This window comes from Camelus bactrianus, chromosome 10 (assembly GCF_048773025.1).
Source record: "Camelus bactrianus isolate YW-2024 breed Bactrian camel chromosome 10, ASM4877302v1, whole genome shotgun sequence".
NCBI lineage: Eukaryota > Metazoa > Chordata > Mammalia > Artiodactyla > Camelidae > Camelus > Camelus bactrianus.
In genome coordinates, this window is record NC_133548.1 from 16,733,430 (window position 1) to 16,746,660 (window position 13,231).

General features: G+C 55.7%; 1 protein-coding gene across 1 annotated transcript in view; it reads left to right on the forward strand.

Annotated features, from left to right (window-relative positions):
• The first annotated feature begins 2,421 nt into the window (after nucleotides 1-2,421).
• Nucleotides 2,422-13,231, forward strand: part of ALX4 (ALX homeobox 4) — a 42,225-nt gene continuing 31,415 nt past the window's right edge. The window contains exon 1 of the mRNA XM_010964646.3: nucleotides 2,422-2,980. Within this exon, the coding sequence (XP_010962948.2) occupies nucleotides 2,518-2,980 (463 nt within the window). The 5' untranslated portion in view covers nucleotides 2,422-2,517. The remainder of the gene's footprint in view (nucleotides 2,981-13,231) is intronic.

Here is a 13,231-nt window from a genome sequence, read left to right on the forward strand (position 1 = left end):
AGTGGAAGTAACCCAGGCTTTAATATTTTATTCCATAAATATTTGTGGGGCCTCCCACAGAGGCTGCCCTCCTGCAACCTTGGAATAGTGAGGTGGAAATGAACACTGAACTGGCAACCAGATTACCATGAAATCCAGGATGGAGATGTGGCAAATAGGAGCATTAATCCAGACTTGGAGAGATGGAAGGCTTCCTGGAGGAAGAGACTCTGTGCTGAACCTCAAATTATTAGCCAGACAAAAGTGCAGGGATGAAATTGGGGAATTCCAGAACTTGGCAGATTCTAAGAACTGAAATAAACTTGGGCTTCACAGGAGCATTTGGGGTGATGGCAGGCTCACTCACTTTTGGCTATCAGAGGTAGGAAAATTATTTGGTTTCTTTGAGTTTCAGTCTACCCATCTGGAAAATAGGTATGGCAAGGTCAATGTCACCGGATTGTTGGAGTGGCCAGGGGGATGACCTGTGGATGGCTTCTGGCACAACAGGTACTCAGTAAATATAAAATTCTCATCTGGCTTGGGCCAGAGAGGTGCGGGTCCAATGGGCAGCGGGGGAGGGGTTCAGACTTGTGCACCGCTGGCCGCGGTTTGCAGAATATCTTTATTAACGAGCACTTCAAGGTAAGCCGCGATGGAAACCAGATGTGGGATCGCACAGTTGGCGGCAGAGCAAGGAGCAGAGATACCAAGGGAATGGGGTGGGGGTGAGGATTAGCTGGGATGAGATTGAGGGTAGATGCCTGACTCCCCCCCCCCCAAGATATTTTTCTTAGGGAGAACTTTTAGGTGCAGAAGATTGACTTCTGACCCACATTCCCGGGTTCAGGGCACTCAACCCCTTGCTCATTTCACTCTGCCCCTTCACCTTTCACCCCACTCCCAGCCTCCCTTACGTATGTTCTCCATCCAAGGATTTTTCCCTGCAGTTTATCGAGGGCTGTGCCTACTGGTCTCCTTCAAACTGAATTATTTCGTAGTCAGAGATCTATTTCCTCTATTCTTCGCATTTTCGTTCTTGGCAACGCCATCCCAGATTGGCGGAGAGACTAGTCTCAGCGTTGAGTTTCAAGGGGGAGGGGGGCGGAATGCTACTTCCCAGCCGTGTGACCTCAGCCAGGTGATTGCACCTCTCTAAGCCTCGGTTTGCTCATCAGAAAATTGGGGACCTTGATTTCCAGCAGTCATGGTTGTTGTGAGGTGCAATTGATGATTAGCCTGTGGAAGGGACTCGACACACCATAAATGTGCTTTTCCCTTGCTGTGGAGAGTCCCAGGACCTTGAGGCACATGTTGGTGAGGGAAACCACAGCCTGTCAAATCCAAGCCATTTGTTTTACAATCGGGGGACAGTGAGGGCTATAGATTAGAGATTGACTCACTACCACAGGTGACACCCCCATGATGGGGCACAGACAGTGGGTCTCCCAACTCCTCCCTCCAACGGTGTCAGCCAGAAAATCCCCTCAGCTGGGCACAGACCTACGTGAGGCAAACGCGGATCCTTTCCGGGAGAAGGGGAGGTGGACAGCGCTTTAAAGCTTAGAAAACTGGCCCAGCCTGCGATTTCTCTAGATTTTGAGTGAAAACAGGCCCCTCCACACCCTACCCAGTGCCCTTACAGGGGAGAGAAATGGTTAACAAGACGTGAAAGTGGCCATGCACAGGATGACTGTCTCGTGTGTGTTAATTTCATGGAAGAACGGAGAATAGGGGAAAGACGCTGGAAGCAGACGAAAAAGGCACCAGTGGGAAGGCCCGCAGCTGCGCTGCCAAATTCGCACGAAAGTGTCCAAATGACTTGCCGGCACTAGGAGGCTAGCTGCCCACCTGACTATGAATGTAAAAATCTGTTAGGTCTTTTGGGGTTTGTTTTTTGTATTTTTTTAATCTGTCACTAAAATTTTGCATGCCCCCCTCCCCTAGGCCAAAACTTGGACCACCAGTTCTCAGCCTAGCCTGGGGAGCGGAGCCCTGGGAATCCAGACACCTCCCTGGCCCCGCCTAGAATCGAAAAGGCCTTCGGGCTCCTCCGGGTTGAATCCCCTGCCAGCGGTGAGGGAGTTAGCGGCATCTCCTTAAGATAGGAAAGGGAGGAACAGCGGCGGGTGGAAGGAGAGAGGAGGAGAGGGAGAAGAAGGGGAGAAAAAAAAGGAGAGAATCGGGGGGGGGGGAATCACTCTCCTTCCCACCCCTTCAATAACCTTAAGAGGGTTTGGGGTATCTGGTCAACTTTCCGAACCATCTGAATCTTTTTACAGTCGTCGGTTCTTTTCCTGGGCCAGCTGTGGGGAGGGAGAAGAGAGGCGGGGGGGGGGGGTGAAAAGAGAGAGAGCGAGAGAGAGAGAGAGAGAGAGAGAGAGAGAGAGAGTGAGAGAGAGTGAGCGAGAACGAGCAGGCCGACGCGGAGCGCACAGCCACTCCGCCTCCTCGCCTCTTCAACCTCCCGGCCAAGGCGCGCGGTGGCGTCCTCGCGCTCTCGCTCGCGCCCCCGCCCGTCGCCCGCGCAAGCCAGGCATGAATGCTGAGACTTGCATCTCTTACTGCGAGTCGCCGGCTGCTGCCATGGACGCCTACTACAGCCCGGTGTCGCAGAGCCGGGAGGGCTCGTCGCCTTTTAGGGCATACCCCGGCGGCGATAAGTTCAGCGCAACTTTTCTGTCGGCCGCCGCCAAAGGGCAGGGATTCGGAGACGCCAAGAACCGGGCCCGCTACGGCGCGGGACAACAGGACCTGGCGGCACCCCTGGAGAGTGGCGCCGGGGCGCGGGGCTCCTTTAACAAGTTCCAGCCCCAGCCCCAGCCCCAGCCGCCGGCCCCGCAGCCTCCGCAGCCCCAGCCCCCGCCACAGCCCCAGCCGCCCGCGCAGCAACCGCATCTCTACTTGCAACGAGGAGCCTGCAAAACGCCCCCGGACGGCAGCCTCAAACTCCAGGAAGGCGGCGGCGGCCACAACGCGGCCTTGCAGGTCCCCTGCTACGGTGAGTGCACGTGCGGATCCCTCGGGGCTAGGGACCCCCGAAACCCGTTCGGCCTGCGGGAGAGAGGAGTCTGGGCTAGGGAGGCTCGGGGCCGAGCAGTGTGTGACTTTCGGTCGGAAAATGGGGATCGACTGTTTCGAGGGGACCAGGGGATCCGTCCTGTCCCCTGCAAATATCCTCTGCGAAGGGCGCGGAGCGTTCGGCTATTAAACTCAACCTGGAATCAGTTTCTCCCCCTCTTCGCCGTTTCCCCAAACCTCTTGCTTGCGCTGCCCGCGGGGCCGTCTTTGAAGGGTATGCTTCGCACGGGCTCTAGGAGTGCGGCGGCGAGAAAGTCGCGGCGCAGCGCTCGGGCGCCTAGATCCGGGGCTGCCGAGGCCTCGCTCCTCGCCGGCTACGGCGCTCCTTGGGCAGCACCGCAGATGGGAGCATCGCAGGTGCGGAGCCCGGCCGCGAGCCTGGAGCGCTGTCGGCGGCGGAGCGCGCCGGGGATGCGGTGAAACAGGGGAACCAGAGCGTGCGAGTCCACAGACGCCTGGGGCCGCGGAAGACCCGAGTCGGGGTGGTTTTTCACAGAGTTCCCGAGCGTTTCTCCTTTGGCGATCCTGAGAGGCGGCCGGCCTCTGAACAATGATTTAGGACCCACCCGCAGAGAAACAGGAAGACACAGAGTCCCAGGAGGGGCAGTGCTGGGCAAGAGGGAAAGTTCTGGGTCCTGATTTGGGCCCACAGGGAACCCGAGGCCTAAATGACCTCCAGGCCCCCTTGAACGCGGTGCAGGACGCAGGCCTGGGACCCCAGAGCACAGCGACTATGGAGGAGGAGAGAGCCTCTCAAGGGCAGCCTGAGGCCAGAGTAGCTCTGGAGCCTACGCCTCCCCTCCGCAGAATCGGGACTGGTGAGCCACAAGCTGGCAGGGCGAGAAACAGAGGAGGAAGGGAAAAATCTTCTCTGGGCTTGGAGCCCTGGGTACACACTCTCCCCCTGGGGCCTTAACCTTCAGACAGAGCCCTGGAAATGAGCTGGTTCTGGCAGGACAACAGCTTCGGCTGCATCCAGGCCGGATGGAGAGACATCAGAGCTGGAGACCGAGGTGGGACATGGTGGAGGCCTTAGTGGCTGAAATAACCTTAGGAAGACAGCCCATGGCAAACGCTTTCTGACACTCAGACTGGAACCAGCTTTCCCACAGGCTCAGAACTAGTCCAATAAGTGGTTGTTGACATGCACAAATATTCACACAATCATACACTTGTCTACACTTGCACTCTACACACATACATACAAAACCTCTTTTCTCAGGAGCCAGCGTGCTCACACAGAGTACACCCAGTCATGTGGCCTCGCACATAGCCACACACTCTCAAACCCGCAGGACAGACTGAGCAGATTTAGGAAGATCCAGTGGCCTCCCGCACTTCCTCCACCTTTCTTCCCCACCTTCCTGTTGGAATGAGATCAGGCACTCACAGCTCCACACAGGTGCCCTTTCTGGAGACGGGCTCTCAGCCCTGTCCATATGCACTGGCTTGCTGGCCCCAGGGCTCAGACTCCCAACTTCTGACCTCACCCAGGCCCCTCCTTGTCCCTATCATTTGGGAATGTTAGGTGTGTGAGCAAGTCACAGACTGAGAGATCCTGGAGGCTGATTGTCCAAAGCCAGGGGACTCGCATGTTTTCTCTCCCACTGCACTGGTCTTCCGTGTTTTGAAGAAATTCACCCGTGAAGCTTCTGAGGAGGCAGAGACATTAGACAAGGAGAGATCCCGAGTCATTTCCAACCTCTCCTTTGGAAGATGTCTTCAGGTCCAGAGGGAAAAGGAAAAGGGTTAGACCCCTCTGATCACCCTCTCTGAGCCCTGCTGGGCCCCCACTGCCAGCCTGCATAATGCATTCTCTATAGGCAGTATCCACTGGGGCAACCTACTGTGTGATCTGAGAGTGAGAAACTCCTCTAAAGCCCCGTTTCCTCATCTGCATCCCGCGAGAGGTAACTGTGAGGCCTCAGTGGGTAGTAAAAGTCCCCCCCCCCCCACCCAGAGAGCACGGGACTCTAGCCTGCCCGCTCCGGGTTTCTCCCCTTGGCCTGGTGCTGTTGGGAACTCATAAGCACCCAATTCTGAGGACAGGGCAGCCCCCCCACCTCCGCCCTGCTCTGGACAAAGCCAAAAGCTGCAGGTTGGGACAAGGCAGCCTGGAAACACCAACAGAACCCCACTCCCCTGCTGCCCAAGATGGAGGCACTGCTCAGGGCTTATCCTTTTCTTTCTCTCAGCAGCTGCTGTTTCCCTGGCCAGAAGGAGATTTCTAGCTCTTGTAGAAAAGAGATTAGGCACATAAGGTCTAAAATGAGGAAACCAAGGCCCCAAGAGGTGCAGCTCTGCCCTCTACAGAGGTGGCTGGGAGCAGGGTCTCTGGAGCTGGCTTTCTAGGCAGTCAGCAAGCAGGGAAACTGAGGCACACATTGACGTGTTCTCTCCCACATTCGTGAGTGTGTACTCAAGAGGAAGAAAGTGGGTCCGAGGAAAAAGCCTCGGATGTCCCCAGGAGCTTGGGGGAAGGCACAGGCAGACATGGCTCTGCCAATAGCCTCACTCTGGCTGATCTCGGCCCCTACCCAAGGTAGCTTCGACCTCCCAACCTCCCTCCCAGCACTGTTGATCCGGCGGCTGGAAACCAGTGTCTCCATCTGTGTAACTACACCCAGCCCGAGGCGAGGCTCGGAGGCCTTCTCTGAACCTCAGCCCAGGGAGCCAATCCTCAAGTCCAAGAGGTGTAAGTCCTTTTCGAGGGAGGTGCGTGGCTGGGAGCTGGGCCCGGATCACAGCGAGAGAGAGAGCGGGGGCAGGACAGCCGCCTCGAGTCTCCGCCGACGGGGTCTTCTGGGAAGTGCCGAAAGAGGAGGTGAGAAATCTTCCCAGACTACAGATGACCCTAACCCAAAGTGGGCCTCCGTTTCCCCATCAATCCTAAAAGAGAGGCAAAAAAGTGTAACTCCGAGCCCCTCCGGGTGCAGAGACATTCCCATTTTTACGGAAGAGCCCTATCATGCCCTTCCCTGTTGCAGTCCTGGGCCTGCCAGTCTCCGGGTCCACAATTTGGCCTTCCAAAGACCCTGCCTGAGCTGGCCGGTCCGTGGACTCATGACCCCAGGAGACACGCCAGGTTGGAGACTCAACATTTCTCAGCGGCACGAAGAGCCTCCTGGCCGCGGGAGTGAGGACCCCGGCGCCTCGCTTCCAAACCCCAGCGGACTCCCCAAGCTGCCGCCCGCACGGCGCGCGCCAGGCCTCGACTCTGCGCCCCGACACTTCGGAGAGCAGCCCTGCCACCTCCTCTTTCGCTTTCGATTCGGTGCACGCAGGTTTTCGTTGTTGCTGGCCGATTGCTACCTTCCTTCGCAGCCACCCGCCCGAAGGCAGCGCTTTCAGCGCAGAGGTCTGGGGAGGCAAGGGGCCAGTCCAGAGACCCCCGGGACGGGGACGCCGCCGAGGGGCTGGTCTTTATGTGTCGAATTAGACGCACTGTTTGAATGCTAGAGGTTTTTGTTTCCCCGCACACCACAAAATGTGTAAAATCCACCCGGGTCATATTCGAATTTAGTCAAAGAAGCAGTGTTTTTAGTAAGAGAGATACCCCTCAAAAAGACAGTGAGAAACCGAGGCATGGGCATTAATAGTAAGAGCCCCTGGGTGATCCTAGGATGATCGAGAGAAAACTCAAGACTTAGATCTGTGACGTCGCCGACCCCCAGTCAGTTTGGGAGAGGAGAAGGGAAGGCAGATTCTTTTAAATTTTTACTTTGTTAGTTTCTATGGCCGCCAACCGGCTCCAACAGTCCAGCCTAAACACACACACTCTTAAATAGAAAAACAGGTCTGGATTAAAGGTCTAGTATTATTTTAGATGAATCGATTTGCACAAAGTTTTCTTTATTATACTTCATACACAGTGAAGTACGCAGTTAAGTGGAAAGTTTGAAGGATTTTCATGTGTGTGTTCACTGTAACTGCCACCTGGGTGAAGACACAGACCATTTTCGTGCTGTATATGTAAACGAAAACTTGGAGGAGGGGGGTTGTTTTTTAAGTTGTTTTAAGACAATTTCAAAAGAGACTTCGGAGGAGCCAGAGAACTCGGTCCCCCGCCCCCCTACCCCACCCCGTTCCTGCTGGTGGTGTTTCCCGAGGAGGTTGACCTTGTAATTCGGGCATTTGCGCGTCCCGACTCTAGCGAGGTTAACTACGGGCTGCACCAGGAACCTTGCTGCCTCCGCGGTTCTCTCTTGAAGTCGCAGAAGCCCTGAGTTTTGCAGGGCTTCTGAGTTTTGCACCCTGCAAAAGACAGGCCGCCATAGGAAAACAAGTTTAAAATACGATGCAAAAAAAATTCGCAAAGGTCCGTGAGGACTTCCGTTTCAGAGAGCAGTTGGGCACACTTTTCCGGGGACATACCTTCTTACCTTGGCCATAGCCCCTTCCTCTCTTAGGGCAGTTCTGCACGTAGCTATGTTTTGTGGCAAACTGAAAAAAGAAATGGAAATAGAGCGGCCTTTGCAGCTATGGGGGCTGAGGGGAGGTTGGAGTCCCGGCTTTTGGTATTCAGACTTGTCCGCTGACCCCAGCACCAGGGTGGCCGAAGCAGCATGCGGAGAAAGAAGGGGGAAACTGCTTCGAGCCCCCCACGGATCTTCAGGCTTGGGATGGGGAATCGGAGGTCCCACTTCAGCGACCGCACCTTTTGCTGCAAGGAAAGGGGAGTTAGGGGACAGCTCAAAAAGAATGCTTGGTGGGAGAGAGATCTCAGCACCGCAGCCTCAGCGTCCTCAGCTCCCAGGACCCCGGCTCAGGAAACCGAAGGACCTAGGCCCAGGCACTGCTTTGCGTGGGGTGGTGAGAGCGCGCCCTGCAACAGGGAGCCTGCCAGGCGCCACCTGGCCACGTGCTCCTGCAGCTAAGGGGTTCTCCAGGCGTCATTAAGATGACAAGGTGGGTCATCAGATTAGGAAACCAGGAGGCGGAGGACTCGGCTGCATAGCGATCTTACCCAGCGAATTCAGAGTGTAAGCCACCGCCGCACCGTCCACCCCTTGCTCCGGGGCGGTGGGCGCCACAGGCCAATAGCCGGTCCAAACTAGACAGTGAAAAGAGGCCCTTCTTTTGAAACAGGGTCTTTTTGGAGAAAGAGGAGGCACAAAGCGCTCTCCCCACTAGCAAGGCCTCCCAGCTGTCAGCTGGTGTGTCTCAGAGATCAGAGTTGCTGGTGGCCCCCAGGGACCTTATGTCCAGAGACGCAGCCCTGCGCCTTCTCTCGCCTACAGATGTGCAAATGGGTGACACCCTCACCTTCATTCAAGTTGCTCCTTCCTCACCCAGTACAGGATTGTCGGGTAGCACGGGAGCAGCAAATGCCAGTGTTGCCTGGAAGCTAGTCTCCCTAAAGAGCTGGCTCAGTGGTGGGACAGAAGCCTCCAGTGTGTCTAGGGAGGTGTCTTGGGTGCTGGAGACGCTCCAGCCTGGTCCGACCGCCCACCCCTAGCACATTCTGTCGATTTAGCACAGACGCTCTTCTCTACCTCATCCCACCCCAGCAACACAAGGAAGAGAAGGAGCAATGGAAAGGGAGTTGAGGCTCGGTGGAGAGGAAGAGAGACCGCAAAGAGGAGTCTCAGAGCGTTCAAAGGCTGGGGAGTGGGGTGGTAATGCAGCGCAGTGAGCTGTTTCGGATTCTGGCTCCCGAGGCAGTTAGAAGGGTCACAGCGGCACATGAGGAGAGGAGGTTACTGGGAGACACTGGCGGGACTGAGGGGAGCTGAAAGAGGCGCCACCACCGGCCAAGTACCTGTCTTTCCCCAAGGACCATGCTTCGTGTACTTGGGACCCCCCGGTCGGGGCTGCTGGGTAGGGGCGTTGGAGAAAGAGAGAGCCAGTGTGCATTTCATCAGACTCTTAAAGTAGATTGTTTTAGAGAGGATTCTCCTTCCAAACTGGGAGACCGGAAGCCTGGGAGTCTGCCCCAAACACTTCACAGATGGACCGCCAGCGAGCAGTTCAGTTCGCAGTTCGGGGCAAAGCAGCTGTTCCTCCACGCGCTCCGAGGGCGGTGGCCGAGAAGATTGAGAGGCTGGGGAAGGGTTGGGCCAGGACGTTAAGGTCCAGCTTGGCACACGTGCTGGACTGGGCACACTGTCCAGGTGAGATGGCGGTGGGTCTCCACCATGATGTTATCTACTCCGGGCACTTAGGGAAGTCCCTCTCCCTCCCCTTCCGGGTCCAAATTTTAGTTCTATGCAATGTCGGAGTTTGGGCGATTTCCAAAGGCCCTCTAGGGGTTTCTGTGCCGGTACCAGTTTGGACCCCCTTCACCCTGTTTCCCTGCCCTCCTTACCTTTACATACATTTTTTTTTTTTTTGACCAGGAGAAATGGGGGTAGAATGTGCCAGAAAAGGCTTTCCTGGAAGGAAAGGGGTCCAGAGGGTTCCCTGGGGTTTGTGTTAAGGGACACAGTCGTGAAGTAGGCAGCAGTCCCAGGACAAGTGGGCAAGAGGTCCTGGAGGACCGCAGTTAAATGCACGTTCTAGATTCTGGGCTGGAGGAGAGAGCAACGGGAAGTCTTTGTGCTCACAAATGACTAGGCTTAAGCTGGGACTTAGGGGTTCCCCCCACCGCCTAGCTTCTGTCCCTGTCTTCACCCATCTTCCCTATCTCTGCATTTACTGAGCACCTACCATGTGCCCTACCTTTTCCTAGCGTCTGCTTGCTGTCCTATACCTTCTGTCATTCCCAGTGTATATGTTCTCAGGCATATGAAATGCTTACTGCCGGGAAGGATGAATGAAGAATTGGTGCCTTATTTGGAGTGTTGCTGGTGGCATGGTTAAGCGCACCTGTGACCATATCCCAGGACTTCAGTTGATACGAGCTGAGGTCTGGGGGTTTCTGTGAGTACGTGCCCAGCGTGATCGCCGGGTGGTGTGTGCACCGCCCATACTCATCGGTCTGCGTCCTGCTCTCCCAGTGTGTTTCAGGGGACCGTGCGTCCCAGTTTGTGTGCACTCCTTTGTGTGAGACGTGCGTTCCCCAGAGTTTGTGATAGTGCACCCAGTGTACGCAAGCAGCGTGCGTGCAAGGGCGAGCACCTGTGCGTGATCCTGGACGCCGCTCAGGGACCACGCACGTTGTAGGGTCTGCCCCCAGAGCCTGTGCGTTATGGCCCGTGGGCTTCCTTGAAGCTGATTGCAGCTCTCCAGGGATGTTGAGGCACCAAGTGGCAGGCAGAGTACCCCTGTGGCCGGTTGGCGGGGAGAGGGTGGCGGAAGCCGCAAGAATCAGTGTCTTCCTGGGGCACTCAAAGAGTCCACACATCCCACCTACACAGCAGCGGGGCCTCCTCCTACCCCCAGCTTTTGAGTGTGTCCTCAGTCCTGTGTGGCTTTGCTGTGAAAGAGACCATCCTCAGCACCATCTTTATGCACATTGCAGGTCCCATTTAGCAGATGAGCAAACTGAGACCTAAAGAGAACTGGAGGCCCCACAGACAGGTTAGTGGGAAGGGGGAACCACTGCTTCAGTGAGGAGGAAGAAGAAGCCAGAGAATGCCTGCCCCCACTCACTCTGTCTCCCTTCACTGTAACACATCCAGTAAGTCACACACTCTCTGTGTATCAAACAGGGTAGATACTTGTAGTCTACCCCTCCATCAGAAATAAGGTGGACTCCATCATTAGCTCCTGGGGGGTTGCCAGGGCAACAGAGGAGCACTCAATGGGATTGCAGGAGCTCATCCAGAATGTGACCCAGCCAGGCAGGGACTCCTGCTTTCTGCCGGGATCCCTCAGCTCCGGATTTCTTTCCTAAGTACGTGGAAACCATGCAGACGTGAGCCTGAGGGGGTGAGCTGAGGCCACGTGACTGACTTTCTCCGAGAAGGCTGACCATCTGCCAGGCTTGGGACATCAGTTGGGTCCAGAAGCCCGGTACTCCCCCAACACATGATGGCTTATGGTGGCAGGGTGGGTGTCCCGCCCAGTGTTAGAAAAGTCTGCTGGCCCCATTGCCCTGTTTCACAGAGAAGGGGACTAAAATGCCTAATTCCACTTACTCACCAAACTTTGCCTGTCCCTGTGCCAGGCCTTGTGGAGGATTCTGCGAAGCCCTGGTTGCAGCTCCTGCCTTCAGGTCCAGAGAGGGAGACAGCCTCTTAACTTGGTTGGTTGCAGTTCATGGAGTGATGCTGGAAAGAGGAAGCCACAACTCAGGCTGGGCAGGGAAGGGTGACTGGGCTCACCCCCGGGTGTGTGGTGGCAGGAAAGGCTGTCCACAGGGTTTGGAACTCATTAGAAGCCCCCTCTCCCCACTGCCAGGTGGATGTAACCTCACCCAGCAAGGGGAGGGTTCAGAGAAGTCTGGGGAAGTTGCGAGTGGCCACAGACCAGCTGGATCTTCTCTGGGAGCTGAAAAGCCCACGGCTTCTTTTTGTCTTTCTCCTTTTCCTCCTCGGTTCCTTCTCTGGAGGTCAAGAAATCTGGATTCAAGTACTGGCTTTTCCATGGAAATAGCCATGTGCTTTGGGAACAGTCCTTACCTCTCTGGTTCCACTCAGTTTCTGCATTTGCAAAACAGAGTTGTTTGGGCCTGTCCCACCTATATGGTAAGGGGTGTGAGGATGCAGAGATGGGTATGCCTGCAGGTATATCCTGCAAGGTCAAGTTCTCCACCTGGGAGGACTTAGGGCCCTGTCCCTTCATGTCACCTTGGTGGGTGCTAAAGTATTTTGATGATGGTGGCAGTGGAGGCAGGGGAGGTGGGAAGCAGGGTCTGATCAGGTTTCAGAGTGGGAATGGCAACTTTGGAGCTTTCCTGGATTTGTGGGCCTCCCTGATGTCCAGGAGTCTCCCTGGCCCTGTCTGCAGCCCCACCACTCAGCTACATGTGTTCACATCTGGCTCACAGCGCAGCACTGAGCTGGGACAGCTCCATGGCCCTCACTTCAAGGAGGGAACCCACTGATGGGCAGAAAAGACAAGGATGCCCACAGTTCTACTGCACAGATCCCCTTTCAGGTTCTCGGTGTCCCATCTGTAAAACCCCTGAATGGGGCTCATTGATTTCTGAGGCCCTGGGGTTCTATGCTATGGCAGGCCTGGGATCAAGGCACCAAGAGAGGTGTATGGGTCCTCCAGGACCCTGCAGAGGACTCTGAGCCCCACCACTCTGCCCGATGTGTTGTACGAGAGAGGCAGAAGGTTGGTCCAGCCTGCCAAAGGGGAAGAATCTGGTGTGCCTTGCCTAGCTCCTTGCCTCAGTTTTCCCATCTGCAGGACAGGGTCAGTGATGAAGTGAGGCTGATGGGGTGTGAGACAAAAGGAAGTTAGAATTGTCAAGGCCAAACCTCTGCTGCTAACGACACCGTGTGACAGCTCACGCTCCCTGGGCACTCCTGCCTGTGCCAGTGTGCTTCCTGTGTGTGATTTCACTGAATCCTAATCACAGGTGAAAACAGACTCAGAAGATGAGTGAGTTGCCCAAGGTGGCCACAGGCTCTGAGAACCTAGAATACACCCGTCAGTAGGATGATCCCAGTTAGACGTGAGACCACCCTCATCCTATCCCAGATGATGTGGGACTGAAAGACTGGGCTTTACAAATTCGGCCCCCAAAGAGCTCTTCCCATCTTCCCATCTAGGGTGGCAGTGGAGGGGGGAGGTCAAGGGTGGGCCTGGTGCCTGGCAGGTCGGAATCTAGACCTGACCCCGTGACCTTGGGCACAGTTTCTCCCCTGTCCAAGTGTCCGGCTGCGCTGCGGTGAGAACACGGGGCCAGGCAGAATGTCGGGAGCTCATCACTGCCATGAGGGATGCCTCAGTGATTTCCCAGAGGCTCCAGGAACATGCCAGAACCTCTGCTCAGGGCAGGGTGGAGCTAGGACCACGTGTAGGACCAAACAATGGGGAAATACCTTCCTCCTAGGGAGAATGGGAGATCGCAGGAGGCTTTTGTCTGTTTCGTTTCAAACTGTTTTCCCAGAGTCTGGAGCCATGCTTGGTATACATGGCAGGTGCTCAGTGAATATTTGAGAAGGAAGGAGGGAGGGAGGGAGGGAGGGAGGGAGGGAGGAAGAAATCAGGATGTGAACATGCTAGGAACCCTAAAAATCTATCCTCTCTTCCTTCCTCCTTCTTTTGAAGCCAGGCCTGGGTGAGAACCTGACTTCTAGTTCTCTTGTATCCTGGTGGAAAATTATTTATTTTC